At 40.6% G+C, this 21,247-nt stretch overlaps 1 protein-coding gene across 1 annotated transcript in view; it reads left to right on the forward strand.

The window, feature by feature from the left end:
• Oca2 (OCA2 melanosomal transmembrane protein) overlaps positions 1 to 21,247 on the forward strand; it is a 254,536-nt gene that overhangs the window by 67,838 nt on the left and 165,451 nt on the right. Inside the window, exons 11-16 of the mRNA XM_029541048.1 lie at positions 1,351 to 1,475; positions 2,462 to 2,600; positions 5,283 to 5,415; positions 6,750 to 6,897; positions 8,322 to 8,379; positions 9,907 to 10,015. Of these exons, the coding sequence (XP_029396908.1) occupies positions 1,351 to 1,475; positions 2,462 to 2,600; positions 5,283 to 5,415; positions 6,750 to 6,897; positions 8,322 to 8,379; positions 9,907 to 10,015 (712 nt within the window). The remainder of the gene's footprint in view (positions 1 to 1,350; positions 1,476 to 2,461; positions 2,601 to 5,282; positions 5,416 to 6,749; positions 6,898 to 8,321; positions 8,380 to 9,906; positions 10,016 to 21,247) is intronic.

Genomic DNA, 21,247 nt, shown 5'->3' on the forward strand with positions numbered 1-21,247 from the left:
TCAATTCTCAGAGATTTGCCCAAGTATTGGGATTAAAGTTGTGAGCCACTACAACCAGCTTAAATCTTACTTTTTAAGTTATTTTGAAAGATGCGCTGGTCACTCTGCTTGTGCAGAGATTCTCTAAATCCACTCCTTTTCACTGTGCCTGGAACTGGGGTCTCTCTGTTCTCTCCCACCGGCTTCTATGGGATCAGTTTTCTTGGATTCCACATAGAAATGAAATCATACGGTCTTTGTACGTGTATGCCTGGCTTATTACACTTAAAACAATGTCCCCAGCTATTATAGTATGTTAAATACTTGCTAAAAGTGTGAGGATTTCATGGGCAAATAGTATTTCATGTTTACGAACATGTTGTCTTTATTCATCTGCTGACACTCATGTTAGTTTCATATCTAGGAAGATATGTTTTTCTCTAAAAAACATGGCGCAGGTGTTCATCCCTTCACCATATCCATTTGCTGCCTGTGGTTATCCTTTTAGTTCTTTGAAACACAACTAATTTCACATTGGTCTAGAAGGATCCCCTTTTTCCTAATCTTCTCCCATGCTTGGTCTCTTTCACCCCTCTCTCCTTTCTGCTTTTAACATAGGGTTTCGTTTAACAGTCTTTCCTCAGACTCACTATATTATGGAGGAGGGCTGACCTCCCGCTCCTCACTGCTAATATGACAGACCCAAGCCACCACACTGGTTTAGGTGGAGCTGGGGATTGAACCCTGGATCTCGTGCATGCCAACCAAACACTCTACCACTGACATACAACATCAGCCCTGTTACCTTTTATCTTTTCAAATGGAAATCATTCTAATAGGTATGAAATGGTAACTCAGCATGGTTGGACTTTGCATTTTAACCAGAACCCTGGACCATCTGTCAATGGGTCTGAAGATTTGAACAGAACCTTCCGTGCATAGTGGATAAGGGGAGGTCTTGCCATACCCTAGTAGATGAGGAGACCTTGGCACACTCCACTAACACAGAAGCTTGCTGTTAACCTTCACTTCAGTTTTGGAATTGAAAATTTCTTTTCAGCCGGGCGTGGTGTCGCACGCCTTTAATCCCAGCACTCAGGAGGCAGAGGCAGGCGGATTTCTGAGTTTGAGGCCAGCCCGGTCTACAAAATGAGTTCCAGGACAGCCAGGGCTATACAGAGAAACCCTGTCTCAGAAAAAAAAAAAAGATTTAAAAAAATTTTTTTTTAAAAAAATAATTTCTACAACAAAACTGAAAATTCTGAATGAGAATATGTTTTGGTCTCCATATCTTGGAGTCATTAGTGAAAACATAGCTTTTATTGTACAGACGTTCTGATTCTGGCTCGTTCTTTCCTGTATGTGTCCTAGGCATATCAACTTTCTCGAGGAAGAGTGTGGGCCATGATCATCATGCTTTGTCTGATGGCTGCCATTCTTTCTGCCTTCTTAGACAATGTCACTACGATGCTCCTTTTTACTCCTGTCACCATAAGGTGTGTAGAATACTTCTAACATTAAAATTAAGGCCAAGTTTGGAGCAGATGTGTATTTGTACACATGAGACGTATGCATGTTCTGGCTGTACCACCTGGTTTCAAGGTTCCTTCCTTACATCTACCAAAACAACAACAACAACAACAACAACAACAACAACAACAAAACAAATCAAGGGATAGTATCCATCCAATCCTTAGAGTCTAACTTACTGAATTCCAACCCAGCCAGTTCTGGCTTGTGTGATTGCAGAATATAGACCGGTACAGGTGACAGTATAGGGCAAACGTACCACAAGAAGTTGGAGGACATGGGCCTTGCTTTCCAGGACATAGACTGTCATAGGGAATATAGGCAAGAGATTTGTGCAGATCGCAGGGTACCAAGAGTTTTTGCTCATGGTTTCTCACATTTTCATCTCCCACCTATTCATAGAGCTTAGTCTTCAGCAGATCAGGGTATAGGACTTCCAAAGATTCCAAGACAAATATCACGCAGCCAACCCACAGCCACGGAGGAAGTAATTAAGGTAATAATTCAAGTAATGAGCAGAGAGAGTTTAAAGTCTCTTCAGAAAAGGGAGAGCACAGAAGGGTCTAAGTCAGTAGGCTTAGTGTTATTTTATTGCTGGTGATTTTTGATTCCCCCACCACTCTCTTGACTGAAGACATCTGATAGCTGAAGTCCATTCACCTGCTCCAAGCCCTCCCTCTACTGTGGTCCTACATGGAGCTCAGCACTCCCTCAGGGCTGTGGAAGCAGGCAGAAGGCATATCACGTGGATACGACTCAGTCTGTGGTGTGTGAACTTAGAAGAATCCTTGTAATGTGTTGTTTCTGAGGATGTTACTGCTGATGGTCATTATGCATTATGTGTGTGTGCGCACGAGTGTGTGCATGTGAATCGACGTGCCTTCCTGTACAAGCAAATACTTTAAAAATTTGGTTGTGGACGGGTCTTATCACTGTCTTGCATTCATGGTAGGTTATGTGAGGTGCTCAATCTTGACCCGAGACAAGTCCTCATTGCAGAAGTGATCTTCACAAACATTGGAGGAGCTGCTACTGCTATTGGGGACCCACCAAATGTTATCATTGTTTCCAATCAGGAGTTGAGAAAAATGGTAAGTAACAGCACAGTAGGGTTGGTTTCAGGAAATGTAAACTCAACAGAGCACTCTATGCAGCATCCTTTACTAAGTACTGCGAACCAAGGTTCTTGCCATCACCTGTTCACAGCAGGTGCTATTGATCATAAGTAATTTAGGAGGGGAAAATCAGGAGAGGCAGTCTTCTAGATTAAAGGGCTGTATTTAGGTGCCCCGTGCTACCGTCTCGCCAGCAAGAACAACGCGGCACACACAGGATCCTTCTGCAGCAAGGCTTTAATGCATCTTGAGAGGGAGAGCATAAGCCTACAGGACCGGGGAACCCCAACCAGAAATGGCACACCCCTTATATAGGAGATTATCTCCGCCTAGGACGTGGCACTCCTTGACAGGCTGTAGTCAATCACACCAGATGACGTATTAATGCATACGTAACTCCAGGGACAAGGAGAATGTCAGGCGCCTGCGCAGGACCCTGTTTACTGGGCACGAACACCGGATGTCAGCGCCATCTTGAAATGGAGAATGCAGGGCGGCTCCCCACATTTAGGGGCTGTGTTGACATTAACGTGATGGGAGGTGACTAACCCCAAGGAGAAATGTCTAGGAAACGACAGAGGGATATAACAGTGGCAAGGCGTTTCAGATACAAGTGCCTAATAGGCTTGAAGAACTCATCAGAATCCCAGGGCACAGTGCTTCTGCCCACATTGTTTGTTGTTTCTAAAACTTTTCAGTTTGGGTTTTTGTGATCTTCCTTTCTGCTGCTTGATAAACTCACCTGTGAAGGCTTCCTAGAAACCTCTGCTCAGTGCTGCTGCTTCACTGCGGTGTCTCCCAGGGTCTCCTTAACTTTATTCCCTTTGCATTTTTTTTCCATTCATTGCTCCATTCTCTTATTGTCCCACCATTCCTAATAGGACAAATCATTGGTGCTTACATTATGAACAGATTCAGAGTTACTCAGAATACAGAATTCCTGTCTCCTCAGGCTATTTTTTCCCTAAAACTAATATTTATGTTTTATGACTTGGTTTAAAGGTAAGTAGACTGGTATATCTAAGTAGTTTGCTCAGGATCCTAAAGTTTTAAATGTTTATTTACTTTTTATTTCATGTGTTTTTTGGCTGCATGTATGTCTGTGTACCATATACATGCCTGGTGCCCTCAGAGGTTAGAAGAGGGTTTCCAACCCCCTAGACAGAAGACATCATTCTATCACCCATGACGGGATAGTTGTGAGCTATCATGTTGGTGCTGGGGAAAAGTCTGGGTCTTCTGCAAAAGCAATCAGATCCATTTCTCTCCCACTCCCAAGCTCATTTTTCTTCTTCTGGTTTTGAAGGAAACAAAAAAAAAAAAAAACATTTTCATGAACACCTAAGATATAACTATTTTTCATTCAGACATTTGGGGTATGAATTCTATAGCTAAAAATAAAGTTCTAGGTAGTGTTTTCTTTGAAGAACTGACAGAATGTGGTGAGTTCAGGGTGAGGTTTGGTGACACCATAACAGCTCCATTATATGGGAGGTTGTTGTAATTAACCTGATATATATATATATATATATATATATATATATATATATATATTTATGCTGAGAAGTATTGGAAGTGTCCCCCCACCATAGTGGCTTACTGACAGCATGTCTCATGGCACAGCTGGACTGCTGTGTCCTCTGAGACCATATCCTTATTGCCATGATCCTTCAATCTCTGAGATCCCAATGCTTCACAGTACTATGGTACCCTTGATCCCCCTTTAAGGCAGTAGCTGTGTCTGGATACTGCTTGAATTCTCATAGATCATCATCTTCAAAGATTCATCTCTTCTACTGGGGCTCAATAGATGCTGCACATATTTGCTTAAAAATACAAATAAAATAACAAAATAAACTAAAGAGCAAAATTAATCAAGGTTGTTACTGATTTACTTTCTAACAAATTAACCTAGGGGTGGATTTTAGCAATATGAAGCACACTGAACTGATGACCATGACACAGCCCCATAGCCAGGCAGAGAAAGCAGGAAGGAAGGGAGAGGCTGCCTCCCTGGGACCCCTGTAGGAATTCCGGTGCTCTGGGTAGACACAGTAATAGCTAACAAATGGGAAGACGGCAGGTTCCAGCCCGAGGATGTCCCTTCCAACCACAGCAGGTACTTTAGTCAAATATTAAAAATAAATTAACCATTAAATAACATTGTTCAATGTTTTGACCTCTCTTCATCCTGGGGCAACACACTAGCTCTGTGAAAGCAGACTCAGTCTGGAGCTAGTTGTAATAGTCTATTTTTGTTTTCTTCTAAGATGGCTCGTAAGTCATGTAAGCACTGGTTTTTCAAAAACACAAGATGTATAAAAAAGGCTTTCACTAGCGGGGCAGTGGTGGCACATGCCTTTAATCCCAGCACCTGGGAGGCGGAGGTCGGTAGATTCTTGTGAATTTGTGGCTAGCCTGGTTTCCAGAATGGTCAGAGCTACAGAGAAACCTTGTCTCAAAGAGAAAAAAACCGAAAACCAAAACCAAAACAGCAACCACAAAAGGTTTTAACCATTCCAAATTTACAAAGTATCAATGTTTGGTGGCGGGACTCTTTGTCCAAAGGTCACCAGAGCCCTCCTGTGTTTCCAGCCCACAGCCAGCCTCAGCCCTCCCCAAGGCTCACATCTATGTATCTCTCTTTTCCTCTTCCAGGGCCTGGACTTCGCTGGTTTCACAGCACACATGTTCCTGGGAATTTGCCTTGTTCTCCTGGTCTCCTTTCCCCTCCTCAGACTTCTGTACTGGAACAAAAAGCTTTATAACAAGGAGCCTAGTGAGATCGTCGGTGAGTATGAGCATCTTCCAACGTTGTAGGACTCTTCCCCCAAACCAGGAAGTTCTCACGAGCAGGAGGAGGGCATTCTCCCATAGGCTCACCAGGCAGGTATTTATTGATTCCTGGGATGCTGCATGCTTAGGGGCAGTGACTGTCCACATCATCCTGCAAGCTGTCCAGTCAGTTGCTCTCTGGCTGCTTCAGTCTGAGTCTGCTAGGGAACTATAAAGGGTGGCTTGCTTTTAATCTGCCACCTTGGCCCTTTCCATATATATATATATATATATATATATATATATATTTTTTTTTTTTTTTCAAACTGTAAAACTGAGGTTAAATATAAGTCTCATAGAATAGCTTAACATCTTAGGAAGCAATGGATGGAAAACTGTCTCTAATGGTATCTCAGACACCATTAGAAGATGTCTGAATTCAGTGATGGGTGAAAGTGCTGTTTGCTGCTTTTTGGCTAGGATTTCACCAGCTGATTAATCTCTCCCGTGTGCCACACTAGGCTCACTGGAGCTCCCTCTATGCCCTGGGAGGAGATGCTTTCCCACTGCCCATTCCTTAGCAGATCCCCCACTAGAGGGTGCCAAGCATGGCTGCCCGAGAACCACACCCATACTGCTGTTATTCCAGAGCTCTCTTTCGGGAACCAATCCAAAAGCAGGCAATTGGCTGAGTTCATTTGTGTTGCTATCACAGTATTCCACCCTGGCAAGCTAAAAGTGAGATGTTTATAATAGCTTACTGTCCAGGAGATAGGACATCCAGGAGCATGGCCCCAGCAACTTTCCTGCATCATAACAGGCCACATAGTTTGGAAAGAATAAGCCAGATACACTTGACTATAGCCAGAAAGCATCTGAGAAGCCGTGACAAATCATATTAAATTTAATATGACAAATCATACTAAAACCACAGGAGTGATGCTTAGATTTTGGTTGAAAGCAGGGCCAGTGAGGATGTTCTGGGGTTGTTGAGTCCTAGAGTTAAGACATTGTAAGTAAATTAATAAATAATAATAATAATAAATCAATATATTGTTGACATAATAAATCAATAATAATCAATAATATTAAAAATCAATACATGAATTTTAACAGATATCACTTGATAAAGACTTCCTTCTTCAGGAAGAGTTGAAATTGTTTTTCTTGCTTCCACGATGACTTTCAGAGTTCAGATCTATCATCTGGTTCCATCATTGTAGCTCATGCTGTGAAGAGTCTGCGTGGAATGTGGGTGGATGTCATTGGTGTGTGATGGACAGAAGGGCATTTGCTGAGGGCCGAGGGTGGGAGAGACTCAGTACCCGTGGTACTTTTATTTCTCTGCAGAACTGAAGCATGAGATTCATGTCTGGCGTTTGACTGCCCAGCGCATCAGTCCAGCCAGCCGTGAGGAGACAGCTGTGCGTGGCTTGCTGCTGGAGAAAGTGCTCGCCCTGGAGCATCTGCTGGCCCAAAGGTTGCACACTTTCCACAGGTACCACAGGATCCTGCTTGGATTTAAACCAGGGGCTCCTTACAGGTTGTGCTTAATGGTGGCATTTCATGAGGAAGATATTCCGTTCCATTCACATATCATAGGACACCCAAGAGGGTATAAAAGATTTTTGATCACAATATTTCTTACACTTCTGCATTAGTTGTTTTTCTGTTGCTGTAATTAAACACTGTAGCGACTTACCAGAAGGAAGGGTTTATTTGGGCTTACAGTTTGGCCTGGTTACTTGAGATTGCTGGTAATAAACATCTTGCATGACTCAAGGCAAGTTGAAAAGGACAGGGTTATTTCATCTTCCCGCTTACATCACAGAAAGAAGTCAGGGCAGGAACTCAAGGAGGAAAATGAAGCTGAGAAAGACCCTTACTGGCTTGCTTTCTATTGCTCACTCAGCTTAGTGTTTTAAACACAACCCAGAGCTGTCTTTCCAAGGTGATAATACTCACCATGTAGTAGGAATTTCCATATTAATCATTAATCAGGAGAATGTCCTGCAATTATTGCTTTACTATTTTTTTGAAAAGTTGTTCGAAGAGTGAAGAGAATTATTCCTCTTTCTGCCATAATTTGTCATAATCAGGTCTCCCTTGGTGCTTGTTTGTTATCCAAGTGTTCACCGTAATGACCTTCTTCCCTATCCTTCATTTTCCCTATGGTTAGTGTAGAAGAAAACAAAACAGAAAAAGTGAGCTGACTGTATAGATCAAAAGGAAATTTTATATAAAGGTTGAGGCCCACACAGTAGAAGAACAGATTCCAGTAAGTTGTCCTCTGACCTTACATACATGCTGTGGTATGCAATGTACAACTACCAAGTAAACATATATATTTCTAAAAACTGAAAAATTATGATTATACTGAATATATACCTAGTTTTCTTGTTATTATTCTGTAAGTAATGCAGAATGGCAGCTATTTACCCTAGCATTTAATTATAGTTATGGTATTATATATTATAGTAAGTGCTATAACTAATATAAAGATTATTGAAAGTATGTGTGAGGGTAAGCGTGTGCAATACAGTATATACCGTGCCATTTTATAAAAAGCACTTGAGCACCTGTGGGGTTCAGTGTTCCTGAAGGGCAGGGTGAGACCACCACCCTGTGGCCCTAGTCATTCTCACACACCGGAATGAGTTCTTTGTGAATTTTTTTTTTTTTTGCAATTGTTCTTATATTTTCTTTCTCAGATCATCATATTTTTTCTTTTTCTTTGGGAAATACAAGGTGAATAGCTTCTTAATTTCTCTAGTCACTGTCATGGGTTTGCTGTCCCTTACACAGCTGTGATAGGATTCAGAGACACATCTAGGTTTCCACAGCTGTCAGTGTCACCTTGCTAGTCTCATGAAACATCGAACTTTCTGCGACAGAGAAATGAGAGTCCTTTTTCTCTCACAGGCAAATCTCACAGGAAGACAAAAATTGGGAGACCAATATTCAAGAGCTACAAAGAAAGGTATCTTGTCTTCTTTTCTCAAGGGATTCTGAATCATGGCTTGTAGAAAGGGTGATTGTTTTTTTTTTTTTTTCCTTTTAGATTTTATTATCATTTCTACTTGTTACATGCTAATTATAGAACATAGTGCGACTTGTAAAGGTATCTGGATGCAGATGCTCATGGGGGTCTGGTCAAACCAGCCCACTGGCATCACTTGCCATTTCTGTGTTTTTTCCCCTTTTCTTTCTAGTACTTAAGCCTTAGTTAGGATTTCACTGCTGTGAACAGATACCATGACCAAGGAAACTCTTATAAAGACAACTGAGGCTGGTTTAGAAGTTCAGAGGTTCAGTCCATTATCATTGAGGTAGAAGCATGGCAGCATCCAGGCAGGTATAATGCAGGAGGACATCTTCATCTGAAGGCCATTAGGAGAAGACTGGCTTCTAGGCAGCTAGGTCAAGGGTATTAAAGCCCACATCCACAGTGACATACCTATTCCAACAAGGCCACAACTATTCCAGCAAAGCCACACCTACTTCAACAAAGTGCCACTCCCTGGGCAAAGCATATACAAACCATCACACTAAGATTCAGTTAATGATCGAAAATCGTTGCTCTTTTCGTTCCTGTAGCTTTAGATGAGATATAATTTATTTATATGTTAATGAGAAAAACCATTATCCAAAATAGAATTATTTTTTCAGGAAATAAAAGCATACATCTACATTTACATCTACGTATGCATCTACGTATACATCTACATATACATCTGAAAGATGTACTCCAAGTGTGCCCTGAAAAGGTATGGCGGCTGCCACTTGAGGCAGCTTCTGCTCATTAGCTCTCCTGACCCAGAGAGTATACAGGGCATGGATTCTTGACATAGTATACGAGGTGGTGTTTTCGGACAGATGTGAGCTGGGTGTATCCTGACATTATGAGTCTGACTTCTAGGCAGAGCTTTGCTTTTATTTTCTGCTCATTTCCTTGCTGAAATGAACTGCATGTGGGGCACAGCACCTCTGAGGGACTCATAGGAAGCTGAATCCTCATTACATCGTGACTCTGGGGTTCCTTCCCCATCTCCTACCCCCTTTGTCTCTGAGAGGGTGGCCCCCTCCCAGCTATCTCTTCACCCTGGTGCATCAAGTCTCTGCGGGATTAGATGCATCCTTTCCCATTGAAGTTAAGGCCATACTCTGCTGCATATGTGCCAGGGACCTCGGACCATGTATGGTATGCTCTTTGGTTGGTAGCTCAGTCTCTGGGAGCTCCCAGGGGTCCAGGTTAGTTGACACTGTTGGTTTTCCTGTGGTGTTACCATCACCATCAGGTCCTATAAACCTTCCACTGATTTCCATAGGGATCCCTGACCTCCATCCAATGTTTGGCAGCCATTAAATGCTAGGATCACAGCAAAAAAAGTTCTATTTTTTAAAGGAAACACTTATGGTGATTCAAGTCATATACTACTGTGGACACACTTCAAGAATCAGAAGACTGTACTGAGAAAATGAGTTGTGTTTTTTTTTTCTCTTAAAGCACAGGATATCAGACAGGAGTCTGCTTGTCAAGTGCCTGACGGTTCTGGGATCTGTCATCTCTATGTTCTTTCTCAACTCCTTTGTCCCTGGCATTCATCTTGATCTTGGTGAGTCCAATATTTTGTTAGAATTTGTTGCTAGGTTTTGCATTTGAAGTTATAGTATGGATGATGGTTTTAAACCTATTCCCAGATGATAACTGTACCAAAGGCTGCTGTGTGGAGATGGATGTGGGCAGCCCTCAGCAGAAGGAAGAAAGGAAAGCTTTCTGTGTGACTTCCATCTTTGTTGGGAGGAAGGGAGAATATAACTAAGCTGCCCACCTATAGCCCCTTCAGGGCTCAATGTGAGAAGGGATGTACAATTGATACTGTCATTCCTATCATGCTTGTTAGCCAGGTTTTAAAATGGTTCTTAGAAGATCCTGAAAGTCACATCAGCAAAACTAGTTTTGCCTTCAGCACACGGTGATCTCATAAGCAGAGGAGCAACCGTGAAGGGTCTGGGAAATTAGGAGGTCTCCACTAAGTTAAGCGACCTGTCTGGCTGCAGATGTAGCTATACATGCACATGCTGTAAGGTCCTCTTCCCACTTTGTCCCTTTGGTCCCCCCTCACTGTCAGCACATTCTCTTTAGGGGTTAGCCTCTGCCCTTCTTCAGTTCTGTGTCAAGGTCCCACCTGCGTTCAGGGGAGAAACGGCTCTTTCAGGTTGAAGCTCCTAGTACCCTCCTCCTCCCCAAACGTCTCACACTTGCCCACAGACTTCATGTTCTTTCACGGTGATCTTTGTGTCAGTACCTGAAACAGAACAAAACCAATTATACTTGTAAAAACCACCACATATGAAAATAGAGACCAATGAGAAATAGAGGTTTGATGCAGTGGCCAGTTTACCAGTAACCCAGGCTTGGCTCTGAGCAGACAGATGTTCTTTTTTTTTTCTTTTTTCTTTTTTCTTTTTTTTTTTAACAACAGAGCTGATCCTCCTAGAAATCCCTTCTGAATTCCAAAGAAAACAGAAGGCAGCGTTAACAATGATATGGTTCTCAACTGTTCTAGTGGAGGTGCAGCTAGAAATTGTTAAAGTGAGATTATTTTGGTCATACCCAGACAGGTTATAATTTTAACACTATGAACTTTTAATCACCTAGAAGATCAAGTAAGCATTGGTAATTAAACAAATAAAGTGGAACTGGTATAAACAAGCAAAGACCTTCCATTAGAGAGTTCTTCCGGGAGCTCACAGATCAGTCAGTTTTACTTGCGCTTGAAAAGGGTATGTAAGAACTTGAAAAACTAACAACACTGGGCTTATACACAGTTTTTGCTAACATTCTCCACTTGGCATTGGGCACAGAACAATAGTTTTACAACTTAAGGACACACACACACACACACACATATATACATATATATATATCTTTAAAAAGCCTTGGTTACTGTTGGGGAAGCCCAGGAATGGTTTTCTTGAGATTGTATTTGAATTATATTTCCCCTTTTGTACAGATATGCCTGGGTCTCTACGCCTATGTTGTACCTGTGAATGAGAGGACCATTTCCTTTCTACTTTTAATGATAGCGTTGGCTTTTTTTTCTCCCCTTCAGTTTGTGAACAGATATCTTATCAGAGATCCTAGAACACACATTGCCCGTATTTGCTTCTTTATCTTAAAAGGTTAGACTGAATAGGAAAACATGCCTCATTAGCATTTTAAAATATTTAAGTGGGAATATCTTCATTGTATATAGTACTAGGATTCAGAAAAATACTTTCTTGAAAATATGTAATATACTTTGAGTGTATTATACTATATATGCTTGGGGAGACCCATCCCACTACTGTCTCCTTTCTTTCTCCTGACCTATTTCCTAAAGTGTCCCTTCTGCTTTTATGCCATATATATATATATATATATATGTGTGTGTGTGTGTGTGTGTGTGTGTGTGTGTATGTGTGTGTGTGTGTATACATGTATGCACATATATATGTATATATAGTGATTTTATATAGGATCTAAAGACAAAGAATTACAGAAACACATATTTGTCTTAATTCTTTTAATGTAGTGATATCCATTTGTGTTCATTTTCCTGAAAATGCCACACCTTTCTCTTGTGTGTATGTATTTTCCACATTTTTCTCTTCCTATTTCCCTGTTGTTGGATACCTAGCTGTTTCCATGACTTATCTGCAGTGATCAGACACATAATAGACGTTGACACAGAGTGTCTCTATGATGCATGGACTCGAACTTCCTGGAGCAAATACCCAGGAGTGGTATGGCTGGCTTGTGTGCTTGACCTATTTAAAGGTTTTTTGAGAAGCTGCCGTACTGATCTCTATAGTGGCTAGACCAACTGACAGTGGATCACGGCTTTGTTCACATCCTCATCAATATTTGCTGTTGTGGATTCTTAATGGCTGCCGTAATGATGGGGTGAGATGGAATTTCACTGTAGTTTTCATTTGTATTTTTTTTCTGAGGTTGAGTGAGGTTAAACATTTTTCATGGGTTTACTGGCTATTTGTGTTCATCTGTTGTGAATCCATTACATTAGTCTATTGACTGACTGACTGATGGATTCCTATTTTTGAAGTATTGTATATTCTCCATGTTAGCTGTCTATCAGGTATATAGGGAACAAAGTATTTTCCTATTTTGTAATGTAGGACCCTGAAACTGTTAGAGGGAAAATTAGGAAGAACATTTCAGGATAAATTCTTATATTTTTCAAAGGTTTATTTGCGTTATTTTTATTATGTGTGTGTGAGGGTAAGCTCATGTGAGTTCAGATGCCCAAAGAGGCAGGAGGCATCAGAGCTGGCATTTCAGGGGCGTTGTAAGCCTTCTGATGTGAGTGTTGGGAATCAAATTAAGATCCTCTGCAGAAGCAGTATATATTCTTAACCATAAACCTATATTTCTAACCTGTGTTTTTATTTTTATGTTTTATTTTCAATTTTTTAATTTTTCTCTCACACATTACTGACCACAGTTCTCCCTCCCTCTCCTCTGAATTCCTCCCCCCCCCCCCCGATTCACCTTTATTCTGTTTCCCTTCAATAAGAGTAGGCCTCCTAGGGATATCAACCTGACATGGCATAACAAGTTACAACAAGACTAGGCACAAACTCTCATATCCAGGCTGGAGGAGGCAACCTGTTAGGAGGAAAAGGGTCCTCCATGCAGGCAAAAGAGTCTGAGGAATCTTCCACTCCCCCTGTTATGAGTCTCCTAGGAACACCCAGCTACATAACCATAACATATATGCAGAGGACCTAGATCAAGCCCATATGTGCTCCATGTCTGCCTCTTAAGTGTCTGTGAACCCCTGTGAGCCCTGTTTAGTTGATTCTGTGGGCCGTGTTTTTGTGGTGTCCTTAACCCCTCTGGCTCCCACAGTCCTTCCCTCTTTTCTGTTGAGTTCCCAGAACTCTGCTTAATGTTTAGCTGTGGGCCTCTGCATCTGCATCCATCTGAACAGAGCTGGATGAAGCCTATCTGATGACCATTGGGCTAGGCTCCAGTTCTATGTGTATAGCAGAACATCATTAGGAATAATTTCATTGATATGTTTGTTTCTATCCTAAGTTTCCGGAGGTATCTAGCCTCTGGTTCTTGGCCATCCAGTTAGGGTCATTGTGGTAGGATGGAGGTGTGCTTTTGGTATGTGTCCAAAAGTGCTATAGCTGGGTCTTGAGGCAGATTGACTCCAAAATTTCCCAGGAACCTCCATATTGATTTCCATAGTGGAAATACAAGTTTCTACTTCCACCAGCATTAGAGGAGTGTTCCCCTTGCTCCACATGCTCACCAGCATGAACTGTCACTTGTGTTTTGGTCTTAGCCAATCTGAGAGGTGTAAGATGGAATCTCAAAGTGGTTTTGATTCGCAGTTCCCTGATGATTAAGAATGTTGAGCATGCCTTTAAGTGTTTTTCAGCCATTTGAGATTCTTCTGTTGAGAATTCTCTGTTTAGATCTGTACTTCATTTTTAAATTGGATTATTTGACTTGTTTATTTCTAGTTTCTTGAGTTATTTTATATATTTTGGATATTATCTCCCTATTGGATGTAGAGTTGATGAAAATCTTAAATGCACATAGATCCATATTAATCACCCCATAAAAACTCAAGTTCATGTGGATCAAAGACCTCAACATAAAACCAGACACATTGAACCTAATAAAGGAGAAAGTGGGGAACTGCTTTGAAAGCACTGGCACAGGCGACAACTTCCTGAACGGAGCACCAACAACACAAAGATCAACAATTAATAAATGAGACCTCATAAAACTGAAAAGTTCTGTCAGGCAAAGGATGCCACCAATAGGACAAAATGGGAAAGATTTTTACCAACTTCGCTCATGTGTTTTATCAGATTACAGTTTCCTTAGAGAGACAGCAACCGGTCTGATGTTAACAGGAGAAAAATAGATACATGATCATCATTTGATAAATTCTGCTCTGAATGTGGCCTGCTCATGAACTGAACCTATACATACGTGATACACTATAGCACAAGGTGACATACTATAAAATGCACATCATGGAATATGTGGTGTCATATGTACAACATGATACCACATGACACTATGCATTGTGTAAATTAACAGCAACCAAATAATGTGGGGTCATATTAAGTAGCACAAGATTTCAGGTGACAGAATTTGTTTATATAGAACACAAGTAGCTGTCTTGTAAAATGTGACATCATATGACACACGGTAATGTCATCTAACTCTGTGTGCTTTAGTTAGGACTTTTATTTCTGTGATAAAATGTCACAACCAAAAGCAACTTGAGGGAAGAAAGGGTTGACTTCATCTTACAGCTTGTAGTCCTTCATTCAGCAAAGTCAAGAATGGAACTGAATAATGAAGGAACTTGGAGGTAGGAACTGATGCAGAGGTCTGGGAGGAATGCTGGTTTGTGCCTCATGGCTTAGTCAGCCAGCTTTTTAAATACCATTCGTTACTATCTACTCAAAGGTGGCACCACCCAGTGTGGGATGGGCCCACTCACATCAATCATCAATCAAGAAGATGCTCCATAAGCATTTTCTCAATTGTTCACTCTCCCCAAAATGACTCTGACTTGTTTCAAGTTGACATCAAAAGTAGTCTGTACACTATGAATTATGCAAACCAAAAGTCAAATAAAATATAAAATAACATTATATAACATCATGATATTGTGTAATGTAATGTCATATAATACAAAGTGATGTCATAGCACATGACACATATCATGTAACAAGACATGAAAACGTCAAATATAGACTATCCATTATTACTATGTCAATGTAATGTGACATAAAACACACATTCTCCTGTAATGCAAAATAGTGTTGTGAACTGTGTATCACATGATAAAATGTGACATCATCTGACACATCCCTTCTTTGAAGAACCAGAACCTAAGCCCAGCATCAGAACAAAATTGACTTTTTCTCATAAAATTGTATTTATTTCAACACTCATGGAGATTTATGCAACTACCAATAAAAGTCAGATTATAATCCCACAAGCCCCCGTGCTCGCCTTTGTGGCTCTTTCCCCCTCCCATCAGCAATAGATCAGTTTCCTTTTTGAGAATGTCATGTATGTGGGATCAGATGATATGCGACCTTCTACAATGAACTTCTCCTGCACCAACACTACATGGTTGGATCCTTTCATGTTTCAGATTATATCGGAAGCTTGCTCTTTTGTTGCGGGGAGATATTCCATGGCATGGAGGGACCAGGTTTTTTGTGTCATTATTGGGGTCAGCCCAACTGTGAATAGAACTGGTCCAAATGGCAACAAACTTAAGGATTTGTGTGAATTTCAACTTTCATTCTTGGCTAAAATCATATATGTATATACCATTCACTGCAAAAGAAATTGCCTGAGCTTCCCAAAGAGGCTGTTAGTTTTGCATTCCCACAGTATGAATGCCCCATAGCCTCTGCAGCACCAGGCAGCATGGACTCCCTTCCTTAGAGCTAGCCTGATACACATGAGGTGCCTCCTGGTATTTTTAAGCATCTGTATTGGAGCAGTTTATTTGTTTGTCTTTGAGGGAGTATTTTTAGCTACAACTAAAACAATCTACTTGATTTGTCTTTGGCAACAGAGAGGAGTGTGGGAATCATTAATAGTCTGCCAGCAGAGGTCAGATGAGGACAAGCTTTGAGGGGTGCGTCTGATACTACTCCGCATGGGCAAACCTGCTTGTCCCTCAGTTGCCATACATCCCCCGCACCCACCCATACCCTGCAACTTCTTAATCAGTTTATAGAACCTGCTTTTGCCAGACACAGAGAAAAATCCATTTTGAGCTTCAGATTTTCACATGAAGCACCTGATTGGTGCAGGCAGTGCTATTTCCCCAATACTGGAAATGCCAGCCAGGAGGACAGGGTCACATGAAACCACATGGCTGTGATGGTTGAGGGCATAATTTTTAGAGGAAAGAGTTCATTATAGCTGGACAGATATTCTCCAAACCTTCTAACACATTTATTAGTCCCTCTACTGTCTGGTCAGTCTAGTTATCTCCTGGTATCCTTAGGAGACCGATTCCACCACTTCCTAGGGTTACAAAAACGTTGGCTGCTTAAGATCCTTAATTAAGATGGGATGTGTTTGCACATAGCCTAAGTATATTCTTCTCTAAGCTTTAACTCACCTCTACATGACTTCTGTTCCTTCTTCCATTTCTTTCTCCTCTTCCTCATGCCGCTGCCCCAGCAGTACTTGGTAGGACCTCACAGATGCAGGCAAGTTTTCTACCACTGAGCTATGTACACGGCCACTCCATTTAAAATTCTTATTTTGAGACAAATTCTCACCAAGTTACCCAGGTGAGCCTTAAACTCAGTATCGTCCACTCTAGCTTTGGACATTTCATTCTCCTGGCTCAGCCTCCCAAGGACTGCTTTGCTGATAGTATTCCCCGTGAAGCACAACAATTTTTTGGGGGGGGAGGCGAGCCCATTTTACCTCTTTTGAACACTGTGATTTTGGTGTTACACGGAGCTGACTATTGCAAAGGTCATGAGGACATATGACTGTCTGTTTTAGCTTTAGACTCTTAGCAATTCAGTCAGTCATCAGTCCATGGCCTTTGTTTGTTGCAAGACGAGAGATGCTTTCTTCATAAGAAGCACAATGATTATGAACATAGTCTCTATGTGATAGAACCTTATTCATATTTTTTATTTGTTCTTGGATCAGGATCAGTGGTTTCTTTGTTTTAGGAATTTAGTCATTTCATGTGAGTTAACAGAACAGAAGTTTTAATTGTTATCTGAGTAGGTTAATCTGGATTTCATGTGGGTTAACATCACTGAACTTTATCGTGTTCTGAATAGGTTAATCTACATTTATGGCCATTTATGCATCAGTTACTCGTCTCATCACTGTGACAGAATATCTGACAGAAGCAATTGAATGGATGAATGATTTATTTTGAGTCTCACTAGAAAGTTACAGTCCCTTGTTTGGGAGAGGCAAGGCACATACTTGTCCATGGTGGTGAGGAACTTTATTGTGTGTATATTTTTTCTTCTTTTTTATTTATTCTTCTCTCATATATTAGACCATAGCTGCGGTTTCCCTTCTTTCTTCTCTGCCCACCACAACTCCTCTTCTCCAGATTCACTCCTTGGTTTCCCTTTAGAAAATAGCAGGCCTCCCAGAGATAGCAACCACACATGGCAGAACAAGTGACAATAAGACTAGGCATAAATACTCATATGAAGGCTGGACATGGCAACCCAGTAGAAGGAAAAGGGTCCCCAAAGCAGGCAGAGTCAATGCCTCTGCTTCTACTGTTAGAAGTCCTACAAGATGACCAAGCTACACAACCATAGCATGTATGCAGAGGTCCTAGGTCAGACTTATACAGGTTCCCTGATTATTGCCTCAGTCTTTGTGAATCTACAATCCTTCCTCTCCCTCTTCCAAAGGATTCCCTGAACTCAGTCTAATGTTTGGCTGTGGGTGTCTGCATCTGCTCCCATCAGTTGCTGGATGAAACCTCTCTGATGATGATCATGCTAGGCTCCAGTCTAGGAGTATAACAGAATACCTTTATGAATCATTCCATTGACTTTATTTTTACCAGTCATGTTTGGTTCTATTCTACATCTTGGGCTATCTATATTTGGTTCCTGGCCTTCCAGGCAGTGTCATGCATGGGCTCCCTCTCATAGTGCGGGTCTCAAGTTGGACCAGTCATTGGTTGGCCATTCCCAAGTTCTGTGCCACCTTTATCCCAGCACATCTTCTGAGCCGGACAAATTGTAGGTTGAAGGTTTTGTGGCTGAGATGGTGTCCTAATTTTTTTCTCTTCTTTTTGGTGGAGGGGAACTTTCTAGCATGGCTTCCTCATAGCTAAGCAGACAAGGAAAGAGAGAGCTTGACTTTAAATGTAGAGTATCCCTGAAAGGCCATGCTAGCTAGGCTCCATACTCAAATGGCTCTCCAACCTCCCCAACAGCACTACCAACTGCTGACCAATTTTTTAACATGTGAGCCTATGGGGAATATATTTCATTCAAACCACAATAATTTAGCTAATTATTTGTCAATTTTGTTGATTTTTTTCCAAAGAGCCAATTTTTTGTTTCATTGATTATCACCATCGTTTTGTGTCTGTTTTACTTCATTTATTTCCAATATAACCTTCACCATTTTCTTTCATATGCTTACATTTGGGCTTACAATGTGCTGTTTTTTTAGTATTTATTTATTTATTTAACCTTCACCATTTTCTTTCATATGCTTACTTTTGGGCTTATAATGTGCTGTTTTTTCTTTAAGTATGTATGTATGTATGTATGTATGTATGTATGTATGTATGTATGTATNTATCTATCTATCTATCTATCTATCTATCTATCTATCTATCTATCTATCTATTTGGTTTTTCGAGACAGGGTTTCTCTGTATAGCCCTGGCTGTCCTGGAACTCACTTTGTAGACCAGGCTGGCCTTGAACTCAGAAATCTGCCTGGAACTCACTTTGTAGACCAGGCTGGCCTCGAACTCAGAAATCTGCCTGCATCTGCCTCCCAAGTGCTGACACTAAAGGTGTGTGCCACCACCGCCTAGCTTTTTTTTTTTTTAGTGTTTTAACATCAAAGTTTAAGTGATTGCTTGGAGACCTTTCAGAGCAGGCTGCCTTATGTCATTACTGCCTTATCTGTTCTCAACAATGCTGCTCTACTGCAATTCCATTTCTACTATTTCAGGGCATTTAACATTTTATTTTTGAGTTTTAAAAAAAATTCTATTAAAAGATTTTAGGAACTTGTAGTGCATGATGTTTCATTTACCTACATTTCTATAGTTTCCAAATTCTCTTTCATCATTGATTTCTGAATTTCATTCTGGTTTAGATTTATAATTTAGCATAATTTCAATCCTCATAAGTTTATTGATATTTGTTATGGAATAGTATGTTTTAGAGAATCTTCCATATGTGTGTGAGAGACTATATTTGACTGGTGTGAAGTGTACAGATGCCTGTTAGCTCTGAGAGACTATATTTGACTTGTGTGAAGTGTACGGATGCCTGTTAGCTCTGAAAGACTTTATATTTGACGTGTAAAGTGTACGGATGCCTGTTAGCTCTGAGAGACTATATTTGACTTGTGTAAAGTGTACAGATGCCTGTTAGCTCTGACAGACTTTATATTTGACTTGTGTGAAGTGTACGGATGCCTGTTAGCTCTGAGAGACTTTATATTTGACTGATGTGACGTGTACGGATGCCTGTTTGCTCTGAGAGACTTTATATTTGACTTGTGTGAAGTGTACGGATGCCTTTTAGCTTTGAGAGACTATATTTGACTGGTATGAAGCGTACAGATGCCTGATAGCTCTGGTTTCCTCCTTTTCTCTGTCAAGCCATCTCTGTCCTTGTTGATCTGTTGGCATCACCAAGATGAGGATATTAACATTTCCAAAAACTATTGAGTTGTTTATCCAATTCTGTCATTTATGCTTTATGTATTTGAAAACTTGGTTGTTAGAGATGTTATGGACTTGTAATATTTTCTTGGTGGATTTTCATCTTTGCAAGCATATAAGCTTTCTTTCTTCAGCACCAGTTTCTTTTATTTTGAAATCTTTGTTATCTGGAATCAACACAGTCAGTCCAATTTTATTTACTTACTTACTCTTACTAATCTACATTTAGTTTTACATCTCATAGTACTGAGTCCATGCACAGTACATGCTAAGAAAGTGCTCTGTCATTGAGATGTATCTTTAGCCCTTGGATTTTAAAGACAGTTGCTGACAGCCTGGCCTCAAACACTATGAAGCCTGGGCTGGTTTTGAACTCACGATTCTCCTACCTCAGCTTCCTTATAGGTAAGTGCTATCACATGTAGCTTATGGGTTTTGCTTCAATTGTGGTTTACTCTGTATGCCATTTTCCTTATTTTGATTTTCCATTTACCTGAGCATAGCATCTATTTGAATCATTCATGTGCTAGTATCTGCCTTTTGCTTGAAATACTTAAATTTTCATATTTAATATAATCACTGCAATAATGGAATTTAATCTATACTGCATTATTAATTTTTGTGAGTGGTCTCTGCAAACACCATGGCCAGCAAAGTGTCAGTCCATGTGAGGCAAGAAGGAAATGTGGTTCAGCATGACTCAGTAGCCAGTGTTGGTTCAAACTTCAAGAGTCTTGACACTGGGTAGTTTATTTCAGGCATATTTAAGCATGACACAATTAGGAAAAATGTTTTCTAGTAATATTAAACTCAATCCTGTGCATACAACAAAGCTTAAGACATGATTACATAGAAATTTATAAAGTATAAATGACATCTTCCATAGAGATAAATTCTATATCTTTTTTATAGTTTTTTCCTGATTTTATTATTTATTAATTTTTTTTACATTTCAAACATTATTTCCTTTCCTTGTCTCACCTTCATGAGCCCCCAAATCCCCATCACATCCCCCTCCGCTTTGCCACTAAGAGGGTTCTCACCCACCCACCCACCCATCCACCCACTCCCACTTCACCCTTCTAGCATCCCCCTTACCTGGAGTATCAAACCTCCACAAGATCAAGTGCCTCCCCTCCCACTGATGCCAGATGACACTGTACTCAGCCACGGGATCCATGATATACTCTTTGGTTGGTGGTTTAGTCCCTGGTTATACTTTTTATATTCAGTACTTAAGACCTCCAAGTTTTGTGGGAATCTGTATCAATATTATTTTTTTTGCTTCTAAAATATTATTTTAAAAAATATTATTTTTTTGTTTCTACATGTGAATTTTTTTGTTTTATTGAAAATACTTTTTTCTCAC

Source organism: Mus pahari, chromosome 1 (genome assembly GCF_900095145.1).
Source record: "Mus pahari chromosome 1, PAHARI_EIJ_v1.1, whole genome shotgun sequence".
NCBI lineage: Eukaryota > Metazoa > Chordata > Mammalia > Rodentia > Muridae > Mus > Mus pahari.